This window comes from Rhinoderma darwinii, chromosome 9, assembly GCF_050947455.1.
Source record: "Rhinoderma darwinii isolate aRhiDar2 chromosome 9, aRhiDar2.hap1, whole genome shotgun sequence".
Classification (NCBI taxonomy): domain Eukaryota; kingdom Metazoa; phylum Chordata; class Amphibia; order Anura; family Rhinodermatidae; genus Rhinoderma; species Rhinoderma darwinii.
The window spans coordinates 69939424-69967291 of NC_134695.1; the positions used below are offsets into that span (position 1 = coordinate 69939424).

At 45.0% G+C, this 27868-nt stretch overlaps 1 protein-coding gene and 1 long non-coding RNA gene across 5 annotated transcripts in view; one reads left to right on the plus strand and one right to left on the minus strand.

Annotated features, from left to right (window-relative positions):
- Positions 1–1215: 1215 nt before the first annotated feature.
- On the minus strand, positions 1216–27295 carry CARS1 (cysteinyl-tRNA synthetase 1). 2 transcript variants are annotated; one of them, XM_075838071.1, is made up of 23 exons: positions 27187–27295; positions 18284–18529; positions 17594–17685; positions 16287–16375; positions 15160–15256; positions 14967–15065; positions 13807–13956; positions 13576–13716; positions 11611–11699; positions 11398–11519; positions 10644–10756; positions 9841–9969; positions 9635–9764; positions 8579–8682; positions 8365–8462; positions 8086–8275; positions 6731–6799; positions 6472–6553; positions 5086–5166; positions 3449–3516; positions 3092–3151; positions 2374–2457; positions 1216–1594 (listed from the first exon to the last, which is right to left on the minus strand). In XM_075838071.1, the coding sequence occupies exons 1-23, from the start codon at positions 27209–27211 to the stop codon at positions 1463–1465; spliced, it is 2490 nt and encodes an 829-aa protein (XP_075694186.1). In that variant the 5' UTR covers positions 27212–27295; the 3' UTR covers positions 1216–1462. The 2 variants fall into 2 exon arrangements, with proteins under 2 accessions (XP_075694186.1, XP_075694187.1); XM_075838072.1 differs by lacking the exon at positions 18284–18529 and having other exon boundaries at positions 27187–27278.
- Positions 27227–27868, plus strand: part of LOC142660961 (uncharacterized) — a 128918-nt gene continuing 128276 nt past the window's right edge. For 2 of the 3 annotated variants that reach the window (XR_012850596.1, XR_012850597.1), the window contains exon 1: positions 27227–27432. This is a non-coding gene — a long non-coding RNA (uncharacterized LOC142660961). The remainder of the gene's footprint in view (positions 27433–27868) is intronic. The other variant, XR_012850595.1, reaches the window with a different exon arrangement.

Here is a 27868-nt window from a genome sequence, read left to right on the forward strand (position 1 = left end):
GCCAGTGTGTATCGACATACGCCAGGCCAGTGTGTATCGACATACGCCAGGCCAGTGTGTATCGACATACGCCAGGCCAGTGTGTATCGACATACGCCAGGCCAGTGTGTATCGACATACGCCAGGCCAGTGTGTATCGACATACGCCAGGCCAGTGTGTATCGACATACGCCAGGCCAGTGTGTATCGACATACGCCAGGCCAGTGTGTATCGACATACGCCAGGCCAGTGTGTATCGACATACGCCAGGCCAGTGTGTATCGACATACGCCAGGCCAGTGTGTATCGGCATACCTTTTTTTGCTGTATAGAATAGTGTAGTAGACTACACTATTCTATACAGAGGCATATATATATATATATATATATATATATATATATATATATATATACACACACATACACACATACACACACACACATACACACATACACACACTGCGCCTATACAGTGGCACACATTGCAGCCTCCTTTGGAGGATTTCCGACATAAGGCTCAAAAATGTGATGTGAACAAAAGTCTTAGTAATATTGCGATATTGGAACATCATGAATATTCCAATAATGTAGTTTCCCATATTCAGTATATTTTTGACCCCACCTCTTCATAATGGGAACCCTCACCCTGTCCTAATGGGCAGGCGGCAAGGCGCCATGTTACTCCACCCCCAACCATCCTGCTGGCCATTTGGTAGTTCACCCTCCTTGACAGCTGGCGCCAAGTAATCCTCTGACTCACTCTTCTACCCTGTACCTGACGGGGAACCCCTAGCCCCTGCTTAACTGCTACCCTGACCTATATAGTATAAAGAAATCGCCGCCAACCTGTGGCTCTCCAGCTGCTGGAGCTCCACAGGTTGGCAACCACTGGCATATAGAATCAGTGCAGCAGTGCCTATATATTACAAGCTGGCCTGATATTATAGAACAGGGGTTCCCAACTTGTGGCTCTACCGCGTTTACAAAACTACAACTCCAATCATGCTCTGACCAGGTTGTGGACCACAGCTACAAAAAATATAATACAATGTAGTAGCTGTACATATTGTATACCCTACCCTAGGGGTCAAAGGGGACATTGCACTTTACAAAGGGGTCGGAGCCCCACTAACTAGACATCTAAGCAATGTTATTGGTGAAAAATCCCCTTAAAACAACCCTATACTTTGCAAACTCAAGATTTGCAATGGGAAGAAAAAACAACACACGACACGTAATACAGAATTGATTTATGTGTGATTGGCAGTATATAACTAGTGGTGTGATCCCCGCTGCTGCTGATTGTACAGTGATAACAGTCAGGCTGGTAGGAGGACAGCGCCAGGACCTGCAGCGAGCCCCACGTTTATAGGTCACAAAGCCCTGGAAGCCATGGTGGCGGCCTTACAACATGGCTACCGGCACGTAACGCGCGGTAATAGATACAGTTTGTTCACACATTTCCGTCGTCGCGTTTATCCGTTAAGCGTTGCCGTTTTGCGCCATCTGCAGATATTCTTTGTACAGTTTCTCTTGCGTTTCATAGAATTTCCTGAGTTTTTTGATTTGACCTTTGCTCAGCTCCTTCCCTTCAGTGTCATGTGTTGGGAATCCCTGGAGGAAAAAAAAACCCAAAAAAACGAGACTGTCAAGAGAAACACATATACAGTCAAATTCCTTTAATCCGGCATTCGATAATCTAGAAAGTCTGATAATCTGGCAACTATAAAGTCCCATTGATGCCGGATTAACACTTTCACTGCCAAGGACGTATTTAAAATATGTCATGACTTTTAATTTTTGCGAAGACTAGGATATATAGGAGGGCTAGGTGCCAACTGATACCAGGATCAAAGCTCTACGTGCAATATTCGGGGTTCAGCACTCAAAGTCAGGAAGGAGGATGAAAAGTTTTACTTCCCGGTCCTGTGTCTCTGTAGGGGAGGGGGGAGCTACAAGTGAGAGCAGGAAAAAAAGATCACAGCTTGTTAAGGCCCTTTTACACTGGGCGATTATCGGGCAGACAAGCGTTTACATAACGCTCGTTGCTGATAATTATCCTGTGTAAACACGGCAGCGATCAGCGGATGAACGAGCAAACACTCCATCATCTGCTGGTCGTATCGTTTTTAAAAAACTGAAATGTTATCACTGTCGGCAGCGCATCTCCTGTGTAAACAGACGCGCTGCCGTCATGATAACAATTGCTGCCGACATGAGGATAATATATGGGGACGAGCGATCAGAGTAACGACCACTCGTCCCCATACAAAGCTCCTCGAAAAGTTAAACAAATTTTATTGTATCATGCCGACTACACGGTGACTAAGTGACTAGCGGGTCTCCATAAAAAACCCAAGAACAAAAGATGTATTCATTTGTGCTCTACTCACATTTTCATCAAACTTTGAGTATTTGTCAGTTTCCGTCCTAAACATTTCACTTGGACAAATCTTCATCTTTGCAAGTTTTGCTGCCTGAGGGGGGAAAACACAAAACAGTCAGAGAATAAAGATCTGGATGACGGTCAGATACACCCTGGAGATCAAGCTGACCAGCAATCTTATGGAAATAGAGCTTAATCAGTGTATAATGAAAAGTTCTGCAGCGTTCTGATATACTTTGAGCACCAATTTTCAAGATCTCCGCTTGCTGTCCGTAAATGTAAACATTCTTGTTTACAGTCAGAGCCTGAATACCGCCCCGATCATGTCTGGCACAGGTACAGGGATCGTATCAGAACTTTGTCTTATAATAAGCCCTGCACCTGTGTCAGACATGATCAGGATGGGTATTCAGACTCCAGATGCAAACAAGAATGTTTGTATCCTCTGGCAGCAAGCAGGGATCTTGAAAATGGTGAAGAATTGAAACAATGTACATTAGCATGGCAGTTTAGATGAGCCAGACTTTGGGAAAGTCGGGCAAGATAGCCATAGCCAAATCAAAAATCCTCTGCCTATGGTCAGCTGAATAGAGGAGGATCCTAATAAAAGACCCCTTTATATACTCATCGTGCCTGACAGGGACCTGTTATTTTGCTCCCACTTGAGGGTTAATCATCCTGGAAAGTTGATGTATAGAAATGAGCAGTTTCCCGGCATGATTTACCTCCTGCTCCTGTTTTTTTCTTGCAGCTTCTTCTTTCTTCCTTCTCTTCTCTTCTTCAACCTGGAAAAACGCAAGACGAGACGTCTCCTTCTATTACATCATTAGTCTTCTAGCATGTAAAATGTAAACATTTTTGGGGGACGGAAGGGGCCACATCAGTACGGACATTTACATTCGGCCTCTGTCGGGTCAATGTGTGCGGCCCGAGTCTGTCAGTGCGGTGGCCGTCCATATAGAGCTCTTTTGTGGCTCATAGAGTTTATAAAGAACTTATGCCCTAAAATGCCATATGGCTGGGGGAGGGGGGGGGGGGGTCTTCATGAGATAAACCCTTTAATTATAATAAGACGGACTTACCTTTTTCTTTTCCTCCTTCTCCTTCAGTAATGTCTCTTTATCCACAAGTTTCACCACAGTGGGGAGTCCTAGAAAAAGAAAAAAACCACAAAGGATTTAAAGGGGTTATCCGGGCGCTGACCTGTATTCCTGGCATGAATGCTCAGCGATGGGCACCATGCTGCCAGGAATATGACAAGTCACCACTGAGCCCTCTGATTGGCTGCAGCGGTCACATGCTACCTGCATGTAAACAAATACACCAAGAGGACCGCCGCAGCATCACTGCTAGATCGCCGAGGCAAAAAGAGTAGGTGAGTGCGGATTGCTTTTTTTGTTTTAGGACATTTGCAGCAATTTGTAAAAAAAACGGGTGGTCACTATCTCATAAGCGTCAGGCAATGTATCCACAGAAACCAGTCCGTCTCGAATGACAAACCTGGATTGATGCTGCGCTGACGGCAGGGAAGGAAAACGCAGCCTGGCAGCAGTAATGCCGTTCCATGCACCGGCTTGGTCTGCATTATTTATCAGATTTGATTAACCAGTTCCAGACCAGGACATTCTCCCCTGTTTATGACCAAACATAGTTTCGCTTTCCTTAGTACATGGGGGTTTGAAGGCTATAAAAAAAAAATATTTAGTTCGGCTTTTCAAATAATATTGCATATTTGCCCTGATACATGGGGCTTTGATCTTTTGCCATTTTATAATAGTATTTTTTTTTTTTTTGGGGTGTTATCTGGGAAAATGTAAAAAAAAAAAAAATGCGTTTTTCACATTTTTTCTATTTTTATTTTAATAGCAAAAAGTGCCACTAAAAGTAAATTTTTTAATAGTGTCCCCCATTCCGTCACAGCCATTTTCATATAAGGGTTGTATAGTTTTATCAGGTCGGGGCTACGGCTGCAGTTTGGGCTGGCGGTGGCAAACTTTATTTTTTTACACATTGTGCCCCCTCAAAATGTCCTGAAGAGACCATTTGGGGGACATGTATATTTCTTAGTTCCCTGTAACTGTGGCTGCCATATGAGCCCTAGTTACAAGGGAAATACAACCTCCTGACATAGGCCTCATGCACATGACCGGAATTTTTATCCGCAATTACGGATCCGTAATTGCGGATAAAATAATGACCCATTAATTTCTATCGGCCACAGAGACCTTCCCCTATATTTACTGGTGTGTGCCCGGGCTGTAGAAATGATCCGCAAAAAATATTTCCGCATTTACAGACCGTGCTCCTATACTTATTACTGCGAGCACGGTCCGCCAATGCGGGTGACACTCCGCGGCCCATCCGTGCAGTATTTACTGACCGTAGATACTGCACGGTCATGTGCATGAGGCCATACACTGTAGAGCTGATCTGGGTCTGCAGCTACCCGCTGATCACGAGATTGCCGGGACTGGATCAGTTACCGGCATTCCAACTATCTCTCCCTTCTCTTTGCGTGGTCCGGCTGTCTCCTACATGATTTCTGGATTTCTGTGCAGCTGCAACCTGTGAAAAAACGTCTCTGCAGAATTTATGCAGAGCAGCACAATGTCTGAAGACATTGGGGTGGTCCGAAAGCAATAAAACAACATTTAGGTGGAAAACCCCATTAAATGACCTTTTATTTTTTAATCCTTGTATCACACAGGCATTCACTTACCTTCATGGTCTTCCAGTCGGACACCAAGTTCTGGTAGTACATCGTCCCGAAGAGAATCGCACAGCTGCAATACTCCCAATACTGTGGAGGAACGAACACATTTCATTTATATCGGACCAATAATAGTAGCGTCAGCCTCCATAAATATAGTGGGGGGGGGGATTTAGAATTTGGAATTGTCATATAGCGTCGCAATTTTCCACGTGGACTGTGATACAGATGAAACAGGAGTAGGGTTAGTAGAAATATAGGGCTAGAGTTTGTGGCTAAGGACATGTACGTGGACTAGTGTTGCACGATGCATCGAAATATCGATACTATTTAGATGCCGTGCACCCTCAAACGGTTCAATACTTCGATACTAAACTGTGTGGCCGCAGTTACAGCGGGGCTGCGGCAGTGTAATACAGCCATTGCTCCACTGATTTGGCTGGCGCTGCACTAATGAAGATAGAGAACATGGCAGGCGCACTGCAAAACACACCCATGTTCTGTCTGAGGTGCCGGCGCTCATTAGTGCAGCACCGGCCGCCTCACCTCATGCTGATCACTCGCGTGGACACTTGTCAGGAGCGGGACAATAGCTGTAAAACTCAGTCGCAGCCCCGCACTAACGGCGGAGATCAGAGAAACCCCTGATCTCCACCGCTATACTCTTTAATGCTGCGATCAAAGCTGACCGCAGCATTCAAGGGTTAAATGAGAAGGGGGAATCCCTGTGATGCAATCGTGGAACATACCATATATGGGCAGACAGCCCAGGGTCCATTGAAGGACCCCAGGGCTGTCTAACCAGATTTCCTGTTAGGGCATTCTTAGGTATGTCCTAACAATTGCCTGTGTACCATCAATACACAGGCTAATGTACTGGCATATAGATATATGCCGGTACATTAAAAGTAAAAAAATAAAATAATGTTACAATAAAAATTTAAATAAAAGTCTCAATACATAAAATATACACATATTTAGTATCGTCGCGACCGTAATAACCTGCACAACAAATTTAAACGTAATTTATGATGTGCCCGCTGTAAAAAGTAAAGACTGCTTTTTTCACTTATTAATGTAAGGCACGAGGTGTTATGAATTTAACCTCCATGTGCCTCACATTAATAGTAATTAACCCCATCATGTACCTCACACATTAACCCAATGTTGTCAATTATGATAGGAAAAATTACTTTTAATGTGAGGTAATGGAGGTTCAAAATTCATCACACCTCGCGCCTCACATCAGAAAATGGAAGAACTTTTTTTTTTTTAGTATTGTTGGAAACGTATCGATTTGGTATTGAGTATCGCAACACTACACGAAGTATCGGTATCGAAATCCAAATGCTGGTATCGTGACAACCCTACTCAGGACATCCTGGCTGGTCTTACCTTTGTTCTCTCTGGCAATCTGTCGAACTCCTTCTCTGAACTCGGAGAGTACTTGAAGGTACGGTATCACTGTGGATTCCAACTACAAGAATAAAACGTGAAACCGTCCATTGCAATTACCATCATTTAGCCTCAAGGGGGCGCTTAACAGCAATCATTGGGATCGAAACCACAGAAAAACCAAAATGTCAACTTAAAATAGTAAAATATTATAAAAGAAATATCACAGTTACAGGAAAGACAGGAGAAGCGAGCTTACGTTAAGATTTTGTGCATTTCCTCCAACAGGGAATCCAATGGGCTCCTCGCCCTCTATAGCTCCAAAGATCTAGAAAACAATGGAAAACTTTGTGTTAACTTAAAGGTGATGTCCAGTTTAAAAAACCCTTTCCATACACAATATTAGGGAATTCTGAGACAATGGAGTCCTCTGTTCAGGATCCTCATCTCTTGGTCAGAGTGTAGAGCGGTTACATAGAGCATCTCTCTCTCTGGAGGACCTGTCCTGTATTACACAGATAACACATTGATATGAACGGACACTGTGTAATGCTTAGTTTCTCCTGTGGTGGCGCTGCAGGGAAACTGAACACTGACTGCCAGGTTTCCCCACGGATTACAGCTGATCGCCGGCGGACACTTTGTGATCCGCTTATAGTCAGGGACTCTTCTAACACATTGGGGTTTGTCTATAGCGGAGAACTACTTTAATTATTAATTCGTTCTGGAATGTCTAATGAGATCTAACATCTTGAAGGGTCACTTATAGGTTTTCCGCTTTGTCCATGTAAGTATTGTTGTAAGTTGGGAGTTCACTACTTACCGAGAAAGCAGAAGAGTTTTTTTTTATTTTTTTACTGCTTCTGCTTTCTCAATCTCATTACACATTTACTATGACTGGTGTATCATACGCCAGTGTAAGTAAAAGAGATAGTTGGAGTTATTTGCGCCAAAAGTTGTTTTGTTTAAAAAAAAAAAAAAGCACACGCGCATTTTTAACGGTTTGATGGAAAATAAAATCTACGCCTGCTATAGGTAGGTCTATATTTTTGCTACGATTTGTGCCAAGAACCAGATCAGCCCTGAATGCCAAAATGTCATAATACAGAGAAGTCTTCTGCATTGTAAAGAAACACATATAAAAATGTTAATATAGTACAATAATTACAATAATGTGAAAAGAAAAAAAATTTAAACGCCTCAATAATCCAATCTATAACCCCAGACGCAATCGATCAGTATAATATGCTACCCTATTGTACTTCCAAATCCTAAAGGGTTAAAAGTGCCACCCATAAAACCATTTTTTGTTTATTGTTCCAATACTTCTTGAATAAAAATAAAAGCTTTGCAAATGGTTTCCTTATAAAGCTCCTATAAAGACCTGTGTGTCTCTATGGTTACAGACTACAAACAAACCCTGTGTAGTCAGATCCTGGCAGTTTTACTCCTTTTTCCATCTGTCTCATAGTCTAACATACATTCGGTAGGGGACAGCAGGATCAGACTGCACAGAAATGATCTGTTACCATGGAGACAAATCAGTCTGCATAGAAGCCGTATACCCAAAACGCTGGTAATGAAGCGGTTAAACAGGAAGCAGGAGTCACTTACTTTGAGCATGCGGGTCAGGTAGGTGCTGATACTTTCCAGTAACATCCTATTGGGGGGCTGTTTAGCCACCTTCTTGCCGGCAATGTACGAGTTGCACTGACTGACCAGCGCCCGCATTTCCTCCATGACGGTCCGGCTGTCGATGTTATCACACAGGGCGGAGTGTATATCGGACTTCTTGTTATAGAAACTGGTGGAGCAGAGAGGAGATATCACTAAGGCAAAGCCAACATGGAAGGCGCAGAGCCGGCACAGTAAAGACAACATGAGGGGGTTCACCTGTTGTTGAGGTCAATCTCGGGAGATTCCCATTTCACAAATTGACCGGTGATGTCGGTAGGAGCCCTCATAATGTCTTTCACATTTAAAAAGAATTCCTAGGAAACATAAAAGGATCAATGGCCGCCCTGATGTTCTACACAGTACCGGCTAATAAGAGGAGACAGACATATCCATCTGTTACAATGTAGAGACGAAGGATAGAACCGCTCACATTCATGAACTTCTCGTACTGGACGGCCGACTCCATCGTGTTGTTAGAATAATCCAGTGTGTCCTTCCAGGAGTGCATGAGGAAAGCGAGACGCAGCTGCCGTGCTGCAAAGACAACGCTTATCATGGGAAATTGTGCAATGAAAAGTTCGGCGACTTTATCATATACTTTGCTTTTTTCCCAATTTTTAAGATCTTTGCTTGCTGTGACAAGAAACATTCGCGTTCACATTCAGATGCTGAAAAGCCCAAAAGACCTAATCCTTCTCACAGCTGAGTGTTTGCCACATTTATATTCAGTCTAGGCAACTCTCGGTCAGCTAAATCAGCAGCTCAGATCTTTCTCCTGTCTTGAGTTTGCTACAATGTATCAGTGTACGTAAAACGTATCAGCCTGAAGTCCCGAGGAATTTTTTACACTGCTAGTTTTGGGTCAGCCTTCCATTCACCGACAGCAAGAAGAGATCTTGAAATGATAAGGCATTTAAACAAAACGTATATTAAAAAGTTGTGGAACTTTCCATTATACAATCAATGCCGTTTACTTAGAATATAATTGGTAAACTCTCTAAAAGTGAAACTCCACTTTTTAATGTCATGTCATTTTTGGTTTGATATTTTGTGTTGATTAATATCTTAATACAGAGCTCCGTTTTTCTGATACAGAGTTCCAAATCCTCTGCATAGCCCCGGAGATAAAATATAAAATTCTGTCTGCCTACAGTCACCACTAGGGGGAGCTGAGAAGCTTACTGTATACTGTTTTATTATTGATTTCAATGGATAATCAGTATTCAGTAACCTCCTAAGCTCCCTCTAGTGGAGGTTGCAGGAAGATAGAATTTTAATTTTACCTCTATGTGCAGAGGATTTGGAGACCTGGACAATACAAAGACATTAAGAAATTAATTGGAACAGACTTTTGGACCTACCTAGATTTAAAAAAATAAAAATAAAAATGGTGTTTAAGGGCGGATATTCACTTTACAGCATAAACAGGTGAGACCACAACAGAACAGAAGACCAATGCAGTGTGAAGCCGGACTGCTTCACGTACCTGTATTTCTCTGCAGCGCGTCTTTAATAGTGATAAAATTCTTCAGCGATTTGGACATTTTGCAGCCGGCGATGGTCAGGTGACCGGTATGGAGAAAATAGCGCACCCAGTAGTCATTGTCAAAGTAAGCCTAAAGTATGGGAGAAACCGCGTTAAAATGAGGAAGGTCCAATACAAAGGAACCGAAGGACAAAGCCTCCACATACCTCAGACTGAGCCAGTTCATTATCATGATGGGGGAAACGCAGATCGAATCCCCCTCCGTGAATGTCCATGGATTCTCCCAGGATGGAGCCAGCCATCGCTGAACACTCAATGTGCCAGCCAGGGCGACCCTTCAGAGTAATAATATACAATTAAAATGTAGTACAGTCTACACAAACAACACGGACAACACATATTAAACCATTTACGTGTACTTTGTAACCATTTTTATTGCACCAATGCACCTAAAATAAACAAATAAGCAATTATTCTAAAAATTCTCTGCTACATTAGGCCACAGCAATAATCAGTGACTCCAACATTGTCCATTGGGGTCCGAGGTAGACTGAAATCCACCTCCTGTCTCATCAGAGGCTCAAACTGTTTGACCCCCATGCTTTACACCGCAGCTCAGCTTCTTCAATTTGGCTGGTGTGAATAAGCAGAAGCGTGGTATAAGCTCAGCAGGAAGTCTTTGCATAAAAAGTGGATTTCCATTACAGAAAAAACAGAATGGAAACCGTGGACAGCTTAAAAACTATTCAAGACTCATACTGAAGACTGAAAATGTAGCAGCCTGGTAAACTTTTAAAAAGAATTAAAGCAACACTCTAGTCAAAACTGATACACTGTGTTATACCTGGTGGAGTATTATAGGGGGCAGTAAATGACACAGGCATTCAAACAACAGCAGCAAGAGAATCCCTTTGTCATGCTCCGCCCCTGTACAAGGGACGGCACAGTGTATCAGTTTTGCAAGGAATGTTCCTTGAAAAGAATTAAACAGAAATCTGCACGGACTAACCTTTCCCCAAGGAGAGTCCCATGATGGTTCCCCAGGCTTCGATGCTTTCCACAGGGCAAAGTCATTGGGCGACTGCTTCTCACTTAACCGATCTGCAGAGATGCTCAGGTCACCTGTATAGAAGAGGTCATTATATGGGAAGGACCAAAGGGCAGAACAGTTAAAGTGGTTGTCCGGGCACGGGGCGATTTTTCATACTGATGACCTATCTACAGGATAGGTCATCAGTATACAATCGGAGGGGGTCCGACGTGCGGACCCCGCACCGATCAGCTGTTCCAGCTGCCTCCAGGCACCGGATGTCCATGCAGAAAATGGCTCCGGTCACAGCATAGTGGCCACGGTGCAGCTCTGCTACTATTCAAGTGAATAGGCGCAAAGCTGCAGTAATGCAGCACGGCCGATATACAGTGTACAGAGCCATTTGCTTCCAACACCGACCACTGCCTAACATCTGGTGCCTGGAGGCAGCCGGAAAAGCTGATTGGTGCGGGCTCCGGATGTCGGTTCCCACCTATCATATATTGATGACCTATCCTGTGGAGAAATGGCAACGTGCCTGGACAGCCCCTTTAAATCTGGCTATAACAGTTACAGGTAAAGATTCATCAGATGGTCATGCATGGTGGTCTCCAACCTGCGACTCTCCAGCTATTGCCAAGATACGATTCCTAGCAGAGCCCGATGGCCGCACACATGCTGGGAGTTGCCACCGGTTGGAGATCACTAGTGGAGGAGAATGGACACCACTCACCTTCTCCTTCCTGAAGAGCTTTTTGATCTCCTACAGCTTCTGGCACTAACTTGGCATAGTAATGTTTATCACTGGCATGAAACTTTGCTGTACTGAAGTAAACCGATCCATTGGACTCATAGCTGCAAGAAAATGAATTCTTATTAAAAAGCAATGTAAGTCATGTGATGGAGCGCTGACGGCTGCAGACATGACTGTACAGCAAGGACCTACCCATAACCATTATCCACAATTCTCTGCACAAACTCTACGATCTCTGGCACATACTCGCTGACCCGTGTGAGCACATCCGGAGGTAGAACCTGCCAAAGAGAAATATCCATTAATCAAACAATCATGACGATCAGCGGTGACCCTGTCCGCCCCAGATCCACATCACTAGATCCAATATCTAACAGAGCAAACGTGAACAATGTGCGGCATGTGAGCTGATGACATTTTTTACGCAGCCCTCGGCAGGAGGGACAGGAATGCTCAAACTATGTGTGGAGTAAAGGAGTCAGAATAGAGTTAAAAGGGTTGTCAGAATTAGAGGAGATTGACTACTCTGTTCCAAAAAGAGCGCCACACCTGTCCATGGGTTGTATCTGGTATTGCAGCTCAGCCCCATTCACTTAAAAAGGGTTATTCTCATCTTATAAAGTGATGGCATATCGCTAGGATATACCATCATGTTATGATCGATGGGGGTTCCACCTCTGGGACCCCCACCGATCCTGAGAATGAAGGGGCCACGTCGTTGTGACCCTTTCTAATTGTTTTTCCTTGCACTTAAGAGATTGGGGACAGCTGCAGCTCCCTGCATAGCCGTGTGGCCGGGAGCGCCTCAGTGCAGGGAAAAACCTAGAAGGGGACGCAACGCAAATTCAATTCTGTGGCCTTTTTATTCTAAGGATAGCGGGGGTCCTAGGGGTCGGACTTCCACCAATCATAAATTGATGGCATATCCTAGCTATATGCCATCACTTTAGAAGACGGGAATAACCCTTTAAAGTGAATGGGGCTGAGCTGCAATACTAGATACAAACCATGGACAGATGTGGCATTGTTTTTGGAGGGGAGCAGCCATGTTTTTCTAAACCTGACAACCCCTTTAAAAGCGGAAAGGAAAGGGGGGGGGGTCTGGTGGCCAAAGGCTACAGAAGGGTCATAGGACTTAAAGGCTGCGAGCGAACATGAACTATCCACCAGGTCAGTAGTATAATTACGGGCATGGCTATATAGCGCCGTGCCCATGTGTTTCCTCCTCCCTTCCGGACCACATCAGGTCAAGATAAGGGTTTCAAAGGATCGGGAGACGGGTCCAAAATCCTACATAGTCAGAATTTTGCCATATCCACATATTGTTGCATTCCAACATTGTAATTTTATTAACATATCGGTATACCACCTGACCTTAGTTTTTAGGGTGCACCTAACATTACAGGACCTGTCGTTTCAGACAGGCAGTGTTAGGCCGAGTTCACACTTTGCGTAAATACTACGGTTTTTCCGCATCGTATTTCGTTGAGTTAAATGCACGGCGTAATACAGTAGCAGCAGAGTGGATGATTTGAACAAATCTCCTCCACGCGCTGCGTAAATGATAAGCGGAAAAAAGGCTCCGAAATTGGCCTGCGGTTTTTTAATCCGCAGCATGTCTATTGTATTTGTGTAAACGCTGCTTTTTTGTTGCAGGTTTTCCTCATTAAATTCAATTGGGAGGTAAAACCCACAACAAACAGCAGATGTTGCGTTTTTTTGCGGCGGAAAAGCTGCAATTCTGCCACCAGAAAACACAACTCAGGAAAAAAGCCAAAATCTTATACCCAGAATTCTGTGCTTCATCGTCCAGGCCGGCCTCCTGGGATGACGTTCTATCCTACGTGACGGCTGTAGCCAATCACAGGATGCATCGGTCACATGGGATAAAACGTCATCCCAGGAGGCTGGTCTGCAGGGCGTCAGAGGTAAGTATCTGTTTTTATGTGCAGTTGTCCACACCGGACATTCTGGCCGATAACAGCAAATTTGGTGCGGTTTTTCAGCCAGAATGCTCTCTGGGCAGATACGCTGTGTACCTTAACGCAGCGCATCTGCCCTGTGTGAACGTAGTCTTGCTATGAAGTCTGTCAGCTCTGGTAGGTAACATGATACATGAGGGAACGGTCTTCCATAACGGAGTATACAATGACTTACGTTCAGAGCTTCCATGTCTTTGTGATACTCTCCTTCCCAATATTTTGGGAGCTGTGAGAAGATGGAGTTGTCCGTCACTTCTGCCCCCTTCTTCGTGTCCAGCCAGTCTGAGAGCAGATCTGCGGATTCTTGCAGTAACGTCTAGGCAAAGCAAAGCTTTAATATAATCACTAAGACCCCGGTGTAAAACAGGACGACATTGACAACTCATTTCTAAGTGATCGCTCCTACCTGTGCGGGTCTGTGAACTTCCTCAGCACCTGCAGATTTATTGATCGCTTCTTCAAGGGGATGGATGGCGGCCATCACCGCGGTCTGAATTTTTTCAAGCATCTGCTTCTTATCCGGATCTGTCGTCTCACTGACCTTGATTATAAATGGCTGGAAGAAAGGACACCTGTCAGCTAAGCAGTCTTCACAAGACAGGTGTCCGATATCAGGGTATAAATTAGGTTTTGTACGACACTTTAGCTGTTGCTGCGATGTCGGCCTAGCTGATCTTCTAGGATGCAGGGGGGCAGTTAGTTTGTGGAAAGAGGACACTTCCCAGAATGCAAATCACCAGAGCAAGCTCTGTGCAGAGACTGAACAAGAAGGGAATGCTGGGAGATTCCAGCTCTGAAGTCTGCAGAATTGTGAATTCAGCTGTGATTGACAATGCTTTATAACAAAGGCTGGAATTTGGGATCAGCAAAAGATGAGAAAACTAATAAAGCTTTGAAACTTTAGAAGTAACGCTGACCGTAGTGTTCTTCAATGAGACGAGTGACATCCAGAAAATCCCTGTCCCATGATAACTACTTTATGCTACATGTCAATATGTGGTAGATATAAGATTTAAGATAAAGGAGGCAGTTCGATTTCTTTACAGCAGATGACTGTACGGTGCCTGGTGTAAAGAGGACACGTCCCAGAATGCAAATCTCCAGAGAAGGCTCTGTTCAGACACTGAACAAGCAGAGGATGTTGGCTTTCTATACAAGCGATTGCTGATTAAACATAGGGCTGGATTTTGTATATTGTGAGCTTTTCATTAGAGGAGTTGTACGGGTGCGTGGCCACCTCTTCATTCATTCTCTGCCTAGATGTGGTGTCCGCCTCATCAAGCAGGATGGGGGACTGGAGATAGGTGCGTGTCCCAGAGTTGGGACCCGTATCTTTCAGACATTTATGGCATATCCTGTGGATATGTCATAAATATCTATGATGAGAATACCCCATTTAAAGGCAAATGGGTCTGAGCTGCAATACCACACATAAGCTGTGGACAGGTTTGGCGCCGTTTCTGGTGGAAAGCAGAATTTTTTTTCTAATCCTGGACAACCCCTTTAAGTCTGCCTGACACCTGTATAACACCCAGTTCCCTTGCTCAGATTTCGGGCTGCACATACCGTCAGTGCAGTCTTCACATCTCCCAGTACAGCGGTGGCCTCAGGCTGGCTGTCTTTGTATTGCTGAAACAAATAATTCTGTCTGGCCCGTTTTATGATCTAAAGCAAAGGAAAGGAAAAAAAAAATATTAAATCTACATATCTGCAGCGGGAAGAGAGAAAACAGCAAAGCAGCGGGGCAAGAAACAGTCACCTTGTCATCAATGTCTGTGATGTTCATGCAGTAAAAGACGTCATATTTAAAATAGTCCTTCAAGACTCTTCTGAGGATATCAAAGGATATATAAGACCTGAAAGCAGGCACGAAGGGAAAGCGAAGGTGAGACAATTTCAGGCGTGCGGTTTTTGAAGACGCTGCTTTAAAAATGCACAATTTACGAGTCACAATTTATATGTTACTGGCGCGTCCTCCAAAAAAAACGAAAAGACAGATTGCATTTTTTTCATACAAATTTCTTTCTATTATTATTTAAAAAAAATTATACTATTAAAGAAGTTCTCCACTTTAGATAATCCTTACTTTGTTAATAAGCTGATCACAAAGTGTCTCCCTGCTGTGACTACCAGCGATCAACTGTAATCTGTGGGGAAACCTGGCAGTAAGTGTACAATTTCCCTGCAGCGCCACCACAGGAGAAATGAAGCATTACAGTGTCCATTCATATCAATGTGTTGTCTGTGTAATACAGGACAGGACAGGTCCTCCAGAGAGAGAGCGAGAGAGATGCTCTATGTATCCACTCCGGTCAAGAGATGAGGATCCTAAACAGAGGACCCATGACCCCCCCCCCCCCTCTATTAACTCAGAATTCTCTAATCGAGTAAATGGATTTTCTAAACTATATAACACCTTTAAAGGATTAACCCTTTTGATCATGATTTTTAATTAATATATGCAATGTGGAAAGACAGCCCTGGGGTCCATTTAAGGAAAGCCCCGTAACGCGACCAGGGGGATTCCACAGCAATCAAGGGGTTAAGAAGCTGGGATCAGTCTATCAGATAACCCACTGAACAAATCTCCATGGGTCAGACCTGATTGTTGTAGCACTATAGATATAAGAATAGTCATTAATACACGATCAGAGACGTTATGTTGCCCAGGCCTAAAAAAAATCTAAATAAAAATTCTCAGTGAGAAGAAAGAAACGAGCGAGTAGTCAAGAAAACAGCCAAAACACTCCACGTCTTATCTTCTGTCAGTGACAGGTAGACCAGTGGTCTCTAACCTGTGGCTCTCCAGCTATCAGGGCTTGCTGGGAGTTGTAGTTTGGCAACAGCTGCGGAGCCACGTGTTGGAGGTCCCTGCCCTATACACACCTGGCGTGTCCCATGTGTGATGCATCGTATACAGTTGGTCCACAGCAATACCACGTGACTTTTTTACCATTCCGCGGTACAAACACCTCCTAAAAAAAGAGCCACACAGAAAATGAACCCAAAGTTGAATAGAAAGTCGCTTGTTACGGTGGAGAATTCTGAAAGACGACAAATTAATGGAAATGTCCAGCATGAATAAAGCTTAAAAGGGTAACTAAACTTTCAAAAAACTTCTGATATGTCATAGAGACATATCAGAAGTTTGATCGGTGGGGGTCCGAGCATGGAGACCCCCACCATTTGCTAAAATAAAGTTGCAGAAGCACTCGGGTGATCGTTGTGCGGCTTCGTTTCTCATCGTCTGTCCTCAGAAAGCAGAGCAAACAGTGTACAGGCTCAATAGAAAGTCTGTGAATCCATACACCGCTCGCTCGGCTTTCCAAGCACAGCCGAACAGAAACTAAGCGGCACAGCACTCACCTGAGCGCTTCTACCGCTTCTTTTTAGCAATTGGAGGGGGGACTCAATGATCGGACCCCCACCGATCAAAACTTTGGACATGTCAATAGCTTTTTAAAAGTTTAGTTTTGCTTTAATCATTGCATAATAAAAAATTTCATAATTTTGGAATATACTTTTCAATTCTTCACCATTTTCAAGCTCATTGCTTGCTGTCAGTGAATGGAAACATCCCATACCTTGTACTGCTCACGCAACTGAGGGCCTGTTGTAATGTATCAGTGTAAGCAACCGTCTTACAGCTAAACACAGCAGTAGCCAACTCTATCTCCCGCCCTGGACTCTACTGGTAGCTCTTACCGACACTGATACATTGTAACAAATATTACAATGAGCAGTGTGGGCCGGACTGGGTCAACATGGGCTTCTCAGGCTCTGAATGTAAACAACCAATGATTCCATTCACGGACAGCAAGCAGAGATATCAAAAACGCTGAGGATTGGAAACAAAGTATATTAGAAAGTTGCAGAACTTTATTTATTTATTACACAAAGAGCCTCAAAACGCGTGAATCAAATGGTTAACATTGCAGGGAGTCATTGCCTCTCACCAGGACATAAAATCCAGGGCCTATAAAAAGTATTTGCCCCCCAGATTATGGTGTAACCGCATGGGTCACCGCGGGGCGAATACTTTGTATGGTTCCTGTACCTATCGATCCTCCTCACAGTCCATGATTTCTTACGTTACATTATCCAGGCAATGACGAAGCAACAGGGAAGATGGAGAAAGAGAAGAATCCAACCAGAGAGGAGATGTTTTGTTACCACATTTACGTTGCCGTCACCTTGTTGCGTGTTAGACTGTTGTACAGGCGCAGTTGCGGTTGTTCTTTTGCTTCTGGGGGCGTCCACTGCGGCTGTGCGCGTCTCCCCTTACCTTGAATTAACATAAAACAGATTGACATCAAGTACAGGAGTGACACACACGCTCTATTTAATGGGCAGTTACATGGGCACCTTTTGCCTTATAGAACCAGATTTTTTACAGGGGTTGTCCAGTTAAGAAAACTCATTGTCATGCACCCCATTAGGAAGTTCTAAGGTAAAATAGGGGGGGGGAGGGGTCGTCTGCTCAGGAACCTCATCTCTTGGCCACATAGAGCTCTTATCAGGACTCCAGGGATGTTCAATGATAAAGCCCAATGTAAGGTTCCTACGTCTTACATCAACCACAATGTTTTATATATCAAGGGTAATATAACGACATAATAACCTATGCCTGGTGTAAAGACCACAATTCCCAGAATACAAACTGTGCAGACACTGAACAAGCAGGGAAGAGATTTCAGCTCCGAAACCTGCACAATTGTGAATGCAGCTCTGGAGCATAATACAGACTGTAAAGTATTATGAATTTGGATGATGTCACTTGGGTACAAATGGACACATTTCATTGCAATGGGAAATCTGAGTGTTTCATGCAAAAACATAGAGCAAAATCCATTTCCAGGCATGCTCACAGGAGGACTACTCACATGGCTGTGCGTTATAGGTGTTGTTTCGCATTGCAGGGTCTGATGAAATTGCTGCTATGTGCCTGTACCACCGCACCACATGGAAGTAATGGTCAAGAGGGGGCGCTGCCAGCTGCCTGAACACCTCTACATCGGCCTGAGAAAAAGTGTAGCCCTGGATGTAACTACGAGAGCTGAGGAAGTCATGTAAGGCGGACAGCCGGGCCTTCTCATCACTAATGCTCAGAACAGACTGGTAGCTCACAGCTGCAAGAGAGGATCATACAGATGGGTGAGTGGAGCCACGCTGGCATGCACCGGGCAACATGCAACAGTGGGATGCAGGAATCATAGGATCGGAACAAGCCGTTTTCTAAATCCACCAGGCGTTACTATCCACTACAGCCAGGCACAAGAAATAATGGGATCAGCCTCATGATACTGTAGGAATCTCCTGGTAGCATGAAGCGACATTATATGATCTAACTCCTTAATGAGTCCAAAGAGATTACAGCGTGAAGCAAATACAATAAGTTAACAGGTTACATTTCTATAAAATGTAGAACAACTTTGCAGATACCTATCTTGAGTTAAATAATGTCTACTACTCAAGTCACACCCAAAGCTGCACCGAGGATTCTGCTAGCTGCAGGTTGGAATCGGTCAGCACTGCGCTGACAGACACGCCACCAAACGGCACAGTTAGGGTATGTGCACACGACCTATTTTCAGACGTAATTCAGGCGTTTTACGCCTCGAATTACGCCTGAAAAGACGGCTCCAATACGTCTGCAAACATCTTCCCATTGCTTGCAATGGGGTCTTACGATGTTCTGTTCAGACGAGGTGTAATTTTACGGGTCGCTGTCCAAAGACGGCGCGTAAAATTACGCCTGCGTCAAAGAAGTGCAGGTCACTTCTTGGGACGTTTTTTGGAGCCGTTTTTCATTGGCTCCAATGAAGAACAGCTCCAATTACGTCCGTAATGGACTTGCAATTACGCCTGAAAACAGCCCCGTAATTTCAGACGTATTTTGCATACAAGCTGTAACTCAAGATCAAGACTATACATAAAAGCAAAAGGTGCTCATCATTAAAATGCGATTTAAATGGTAGACTAATATAGCTGGGTTTACTCGTTGCAGCCGAAACTGCGCTGGCATGCACGTGGCACGGTTTTGAAATTGAATGCAGCTAAAAGCAGGTTGGTGGTTAGTGGCCGCCGCATGGTATTACCTGAAGCACCACGCGCCCATTAACTATCAAATCGCTTTTAGCTACACTCAATTTAAAAGCCGTGCCAACGTGCATGGAGGTGATGTTTTGGCCGCGCCGTTGCGGCAACGTGTGAACCCAGCCTAAATTAGATCAAAATCCCGGATGGAGTTTTCCTTTAAAGCCACGGCTACACCCCGACTTTGGTCGCACAAACAAAGATCGATGTGTCGTCCTGCCTGCACCACAAGTAATGAAAGTCAATGTGGCCTCGTTGCGACCGCAACACGACTGTCGAAAAAAAACCAGCAAGGTCCGATTCCTTGTGACTGTTGTGTTGCGGCAACCAGCGGGTAGCAATGCGACCACTTTGACGTTCATTATCTGCGATGCAGGCAGGGCGACACATCGGTCTTTGGTCGTACGACCTGTGCAGCGGCCAAAGTAACCCCAGTCTAATCCAGCATCCAAGAGACCTCATGGGTGGCGGATTATTGGACGGTCGTGAAACTTTCAGAAGAATTGTTTCTCTCTGCTCAGTCTTGCGAGATTCCACATTATAAAACATCGTAATGAAGACAAGTGCCAGATTATCAGACTTTCTGGATTATAGGAATCAGTCTTGGGTCATTCTGATGGAATATGTTCTTCTATGGAATTTTGATCATCTCCGGCCATCTGCAAACAGCGATCAATCAATAGCGCAGCTCCCTGGACTGTATCCATAGTAGATAATTCACTGCCTCCCACACTATTCCTCTTCCCTAAGAAGCCTATCACAAGCCTAACCAACCGAGGGCCATAAAGTCTACTGCACCTGCATGATCGGCCTTCAGGCAGCTGGTGGTTGAGTGGCCCGGAGGACGGGTAGAAATTGCAGCACAGCGAGATCCTCATAAGTGCCCTTCATATATGAAAAACACAGCAGAGCTCATATGGTACGTTATAAGGAAAAGCAGAGCTAACATTTTAAAGGGACACTAACCCTAAAGTCAGCATCTTATAATAGTACAGATGCGTTATAAAAGAGCCACACATATGAGACATAGTAGTGATTATGTAGGCAGGGTGTGTTCATGTCACTCATTGGAGAACACTACAGTCACCACATTCACAGCCTATACTGGCTGATAACAGAGAGTAATATATTGCATTCAGCTGTGCCGAAAATGTTAAGGTGTCTCCCATCAGTACAACCCCCTTTAGTGTGGCAGCTCCCTCAACGGTGAGATAATAATACGGGTTCTCAGCTGTTTGCACTGGAGCAGCTTTCGGAGTGTCCGCAATTTCCCTATGGCAACACTGCAAGGCAAATGTACCTATTGATGGGCAATCATGTAATACTTGGTCATGTAAAATGATGGGGAACAAGTGCCACTCTTTCCGGCAGCTCTCCACGCTAATTAATATAGGGGGATCCCAAGCCGGGGACCCCTCTTCTTATATGATGTCCTTACACTCTATATGGACGGTGCTTGTTCCGATGGGACAAACACTTTAATGTCACTTTTATCTTGGTATCTGTGCCAGCAGTTCACGTTCAATCCCAATAACGACCACGACATTAATAATTGTTGGTACTAGCAGATTTTATGGCAGCGGTTCCCAAAATGTGAGGTGTGCCCCCATAAACAGCGTGGCCTCTGCCTTACATACATGATGACAATGGACACGGTCACAGTAATCCTGCAGAGTCCCGCTGCTAAGCAGATCAGATTTGGCAACTGTGATTTGTCAATGAAACACCCCTATGGGGTTCCCCCGGAAGTCATGGGGGTCAGTATTCACTTCTGATCAGTCTCAGGCTAGATCTGCGCTATAATATGATGAAGGCCGAACAATTATAGGGGGTTTCTGATCTTATTTTTCGGCAACATTCTAATATAATTTATGTCTCGATTCCTCACACTTTTCACAATTTCCGCTTATTGTCAGCAAATGTAACATTTTTATTTTTACATCCAGAAAACCAGACAGTTTGCTAGAATTGTAAGGCTGGGTTCACACACCCTATTTACCGACGTCATTCGGGCGTTTTAACCTCGAATTACGTCCGAAAATACGGCTCCAACGCGCCGGCAAACATCTGCCCATTCATTTGAATGGGGTTACGATGTTCTATGCCGATGGTCATTTTTTTTACGCGCCGCTGTCAAAAGACGGCGCATAAAAAAGACGCCCGCGTCAAAGAAGTGCCTGTCACTTCTTGGGACGTAATTGGAGCCGTTTTCCATTGACTCCATAGAAAAACAGCTCCAATTACGTCCGTAATGGACGCAGCGAAAAACGCCTGCACTTGCCTTTACGCCTGAAATTCCGGAGCTGTTTTCTCCTGAAAACAGCTCCGTAATTTCAGGCGTATCGGACGTGTACGTGTGAACATACCCTTATAGTCCGCTGATACATTTTACCTGCACTGATACATTGTAGCAAGGACAGTAAAGACATTTGTGCTGCTGATGTATTTCGCTCACGGATGATTGTCTAGACTGGATACAATTGTAGCAAACCCTCAGCAGTGAGAAATATTGGGACTGTGCAGGTTTTGTAAACTCTGGATGAAAAGAAGAATAGTCCCCTTCACTGACAGCAAGCAGAAAACTTGGAAATGGTGAGGAAGCAAAACAAAGTATATTAGAAAGTTGCATAAAATCAGAGAATCCCTTTAAACAGTATTACGCTGGGCTGACAGCGGGCGCTTGTATGGTGCGTCGTCTTACACTTAAAATACTACACCAGTCAGCAACGCACGATTCTAGATTTCTATTCCAGCCGGCATTGCGTGCTTTTGAGCCTCAGCTGCGGTTTTCCCAACCAAAGTAACAAAGCTCCGTCCCTGGGGTTTTGCAGTCATTTTCCCCATTGACTTCCATTGGGGGGGGGGGGGGGGGGGGTGCAGGTTCATTTTGTATCTGTTGTACTATCTAGTAAAGTGGGGACATTTCTGTCTGTCCTGATTCCTCCCCATGGTCGCTCGGCTTTATAAACTTATTTTCCACTAGACTGTTATCACTGTAAGATAACAGGTCAGGCTGAGCGGGTATGGTGCAATATTCTCAAGTTATTGCAACGCATCCAGAGAAAGACTTGAGTCCCTGGAACGAGAAGTCACAGAAGCCAGGCCACAAAATCTTTCATACATAAACACCCGGCAGCGTGGCAACCATCTATTAACAGTGGGATAAAAAGATAGGAAACCCCCTCAATCAGCTAGAGCCATGTCAGGTAGAGCCCTCCGCTCTGGAGGACTGCCAGTGTCCATTGAAGCCCCTTTGAATTCAGTGGTGTAGTACTTAATTTCACCAGCAGAGGCGCTGAAAGTAGAATGAACATAGTAGTTCTCCAGGCTGTGGCAGCTGATGGGCACAATACCAAAGTTTGACAGGCGCCCCCTTTAAATGGATTGTCTCACCAAGACTGTACCGTCTCTTATTTAAAAAAAAAAAAAAAACAACAATCGGGCTGATGGCGGGTGCAGGGAGGCACCTGGCAACATCAAATAAACGGCGCTGGAATCAGGGGCAACATTACCTTTCTAGAGACATGAGAGGTCCTCAAGGAGTTTCTAGGACCTAAAAAAATTTAAATAAAATGAACAAACAGTAGGAAAATGTATAAAATAAAAAACCTATACTCACCTGTTCATTCGCCTGCTGCTCCAGCGCCGCCGCTCCGGTGGTCCCAGCTGGTCTCTGTTGACTTTCCTGCAGCGGAGGCGCGCAATACTTGATAGCATCAACCAATGATTTGCTGCGGCACCTCATCACTGCCGGGAAGTCAAGAAAGACCGCAGGGGACCACCAGGGCGGCGGCACTGGAGTGGCAGGCGAATGAACAGGTGAGTATATATATTTTTGTATTTTATACACTTTTCTGCTTTTTGCTCAATTTTTTAAGGCCCCGGAAAACCACACATAGCGTAAATACTAAAGATTTTCCGCAACGGATTTAGTTGCGGAAAATCCTCAGCGTAAGGCCTTATTCACACGGACATGTCCGTTTTGCGCGCGCAAAATACGCTGCGATTTGCGCACGCAAAAGGTCCGCGTGGCATCGGCATATGGTGCGCGGCTGCGTGATTTTCGCGCATCTGGCATCATTATGAAACTCTGGTTTTAGGTTTACAAACAGAAAAGCATGTGGTGCTTTTCTGTTTTCATTCATTTATTTATTTTACTACTGTAGCGCGAACCACGCGCGGCACACGGAAGTGCTTCCGTGTGCCGTGCGCGATTTGCACACACCCATTGACTTCAATGAGTGCGTGCTGCGCGAAACACGGGCAAGTATAGGACATGTCGTGAGTTTTACGCAGCGGACATACGCTGCGTGAAATTCACTGACAGTCTGAACGGCCCCATTCACTAACATAGGTCCGTGCGACGCGCGTGAAAATCACAGACGTATAACACGTTGGTGTGAATAAGGCCTAATACAGCAGCAGCAAAGTGGATGGGTTTTGAACAAATCTCCACACGCTGCGTGAATGATAAGTGAAAAAAAAACGCACAGAAACTGACCTGCGGTGCGGTTTATTAATCCGCAGCATGACAACTGTATTTCCATAATCACTGCTTATTTGTTGTGGGTCACCCAATTGAATTCAATAGAGAGGCAAAACCCGCAACAAATAGCAGATGTTACGTTTTTTTGCAACTGAAAAGCTGCGATTCCGCCGGAAAAAACGCAACTCAGAAAAACAATAAAAATCTTATACATACCCAGAATTCTGTGCTTCTTCATCCAGGCCGGCCTCCTGGGATGACGTTTCATCCCATGTGACTGCTGCAGCTAATCACAGGCCGCAGCGGTCACATGCGATGAAACGTCATGCCAGGAGGCCGGCATGCAGAGGGGAGCGTCGCCACGGCTACATAACTATGAATCTTTTTTCTTCTATGTGCAGTTTTTCGCATGGGACATTCCGGCTGAAAAACTGCACCACAATTTGGTGCGTTTTTTCGGCCAGAATTCCCTGCGGCTGTGTGCTTTTACACAGCGCATGCGCCCGGTGTGAACAGAGACTAAGCGTGAGTAACACTCTCGGCAGGGAAACACATGCTTGTCGTCAAGCACTTGGGCACCAGCTCTTCCCACTAAAAACTCCAATCGACGTTTCGTTGTTGTGGAGATTCCAAAGCAGACGTTTAACATCTTTTTTTTTTTATTACATTGTAGTGAAGCAGCCCGGACCTTAGGCTTCGTTCACATCTGCGTTGGTGTCCCGTTCTGACGTTCCGTCGGAGGTTTCTGTCAGAATGGGACCATGAACAGACACAAACTGACACAAGAGGTTTCCGTTTCCATCACCATTGTCGACTACGCTATTGCTTCCGGCAAAACGACGGGTCCGGTGCACAACAGAGACAAACGGAAACCATGGGCACCGGATCCGTCACCATTGAAATCAATGGTGATGGAAACGGAAACCCCCGGTGTCAGTTCGTGTCTGTTCAGGGTCCCGTTCTGACAGAAACCTCCGACGGAACGTCAGATCGGGACCCCAACGCAGATGTGAACGAAGCCTTAGGGTATGTTCACACACCCTATTTACGGACGTAATTCAGGCGTTTTATGCCTGGAATTACGGCCGAAAATGCGGCTCCAAAGCGTCGGCAAACATCTGCCCATTCATTTGAATGGGCTTTACGATGTTCTGTGCAGACGGTCATTTTTTTTACGCGCCGCTGTCAAAAGACGGCGCGTAAAAAAGATGCCCACGTCAAAGACGTGCATGTCACTTTTTGGGACGTAATTGGAGCCGTTTTCCATTGACTCCATTGAAAAACAGCTCCAATTACGTTCGTAATGGACGATGCGAAAAACGCCTGCACTTGCCACTACGTCTGAAATTCAGGAGCTGTTTTCGCCTGAAAACAGCGCCGTAATTTCAGCCGTAACGGACGTGTACGTGTGAACATACCCTTAGACTGATAATTTTTTTTCTCATTGATACAATGTAGCAAACTATTAGGACAAGAGAGAGATCTGTGCTGCAGTCTGCATCCTCCTTCTCAGGGTATGTTCACACGGCAGCGTCCGTAACGCCCGAAATTACTGGGCTGTTTCCAGGAGAAAACAGCCTTGTCATTTCAGCCGTAACGGCATGTGCAGGCGCTTGAACGCCGCGTCCATTACGGACGTAACTGGAGCTGGTTTTCCATGGAGTCCATGGAAAACGGCTCCATTTACGTCTGAAGAAGTGACATGACACTTCTTTGGCGCGCGCGTCTATTTACGCGCCGTCTTTTGACAGCAACACGTAAATATACGCCTCGTGTGAACAGACAAACCTCAGCCCATTGCTTTCAATGGGCAGATGTTTGCCAACGCTATCGAGGCGCATTTTCGGATGTAAATCGAGGCGTAAAACGCCCGAATTACGTCCGTAAATAAGCTGTGTGAACATACCCTTACAAATACAGTCAAAATGCCCCACAAGAGGACAGCAGTACATTAAATGGCACGTGATGCTGGGGCGGGGGAGGGGGTGCCTGTTACAGATGCTGCATTGAGTTTCGACTGTATAAACTCATATAAAAATGGAAACGAAAGTAACTGCTACTAACATTGCTGCAGAGCGTTCTGTAATATACTAGAGATCAATGCTCTGCAGCACATTCCACCCACAGAACACAAGATTCCAAATGATTAACCCTCTCATAACGGATCCAAGATAGAAATACAGAAAAGTCTTGGTCCTTTAGGAAATCTTTTGTCATTAGTGGCACATCAGATGACGGGTGACGTCCGCCAGCGCCCCATAACTCAGACGTGAATCTGTCAATGAATATTACATAAGAGGGTTGATAAGCGTTGATTGTAACTTTATAAAGTAAATGGGATTAATAGACCCTGTACAGAATGTACGGTCATCTATAATAGACAGTTTACTGGGTGCTTCATTACCCACATAATGCCCCCCTATCCTCTAAATGGGGGGGGGGAGCACATTTTAATGCGCAATTTGAGCCCCCTTGGGATAGGCTATAATTATAGGATATTGTAAGAGGCCTCCTGTGCTGGCGGCATAGACTCTCCAATGACCCTATAGAGCTGCAAGAAGACATAACATGTAAAAGGAAAAACACCATAGTATGTGACGGCAGCGTATACCATCACCATCTGATTTCTGGAGGGGTCTGACCCTATGATCCATAGAGCGAAGGATCTAAACACTAGTAAAGTGCAGCAGACCCCGCAGAGCGTCACTCCCAACCTGGCACTGTGCACTTTTGCTGCAATTCCCGACTCGACTCCTAGTCAGAGGGGCGCTGTACAAAGAAAGTGCATCCCAATGTCCTAGGCATAGGGAAAGAGGACTCCGACCCCAACCGATCAGTCATTTATGGAAGATCCTATCAATACGCCATCAATGTCTGTGGTGAAAACCCCCTTCAAGAAACAATATGGGACTGATGCATTATGGTTGCAGATGGCCACACTATTTGTTATGTGTTGCGATGTGCATATCTGAATACATAATATCTAATCACTTCCATTGTTTACCACCGATGAAGAAACAATGTAACATTATAGTATAGCAACATAGGCAGTGGCGCCCCCTATAGACGGCACAGTTCTGGAGGCAGCAGTGAATGGAAGATGAGTGACTAGAGCTGAGCTGTCACAGGATGAATGCCGGCACATACACTATATATATTATACATGGAGCCCCCACACCCGGGTGACAGCGCCCTCACACTCACCCTGATCCCCGGCTGCCGCTGCCATCCTGATCCCTGTTCAGATTCTGATGCAACCATCAACAAAACGTGTCCGGAAGTCCCTCCCAAGCTCACTTCCGGTGCAGCCGTTACCAAGCAACCGCGGCGCTGCGGCCTACAGGGAAGGGGAAGATATGTCAGCCTGCGTGCTGGAGCGGAGCCCCCAGAGGGGACAGGGACAGATGTGTGCGCTCTACAGGGGACACTGCAGCTCAGCCGGTCCTCTGGGTCAGTACAGGGTCCCTGTCATTCATATATATCTTAGTCACATCTTTTTGGGTGGGAAATCTGGGTGACAACTAATATGGCCGCCATTACAGCTCTTCCCGTGGTTGTCACCCAGCTTTCCTAGAACCCTGACAAGTCTGCTAAGTTATGCAGCAGGGAATGGTTCACTTCATAACAGTCTTACCACTCCTAGTTCTGGGAAAGCTGGGTGACAACCAATATGGCCATGGTTACCGGTCACGCAGGGGTTATCACCCAGCTTTCCCAGAGTCATAAATTAAGAATCTACTAAAGGTATGCAGCGATATTTCAATTCCTAAGTCTGGGAAAGCTGGGTGACAATCATTGTTGAGAAACTCATCTGTGTTTCATCGGGGAAAAATGACGGATTTTACATCCGAGTTCAATCAGTATTGTGTCAGAGCGCGTTCGGTGT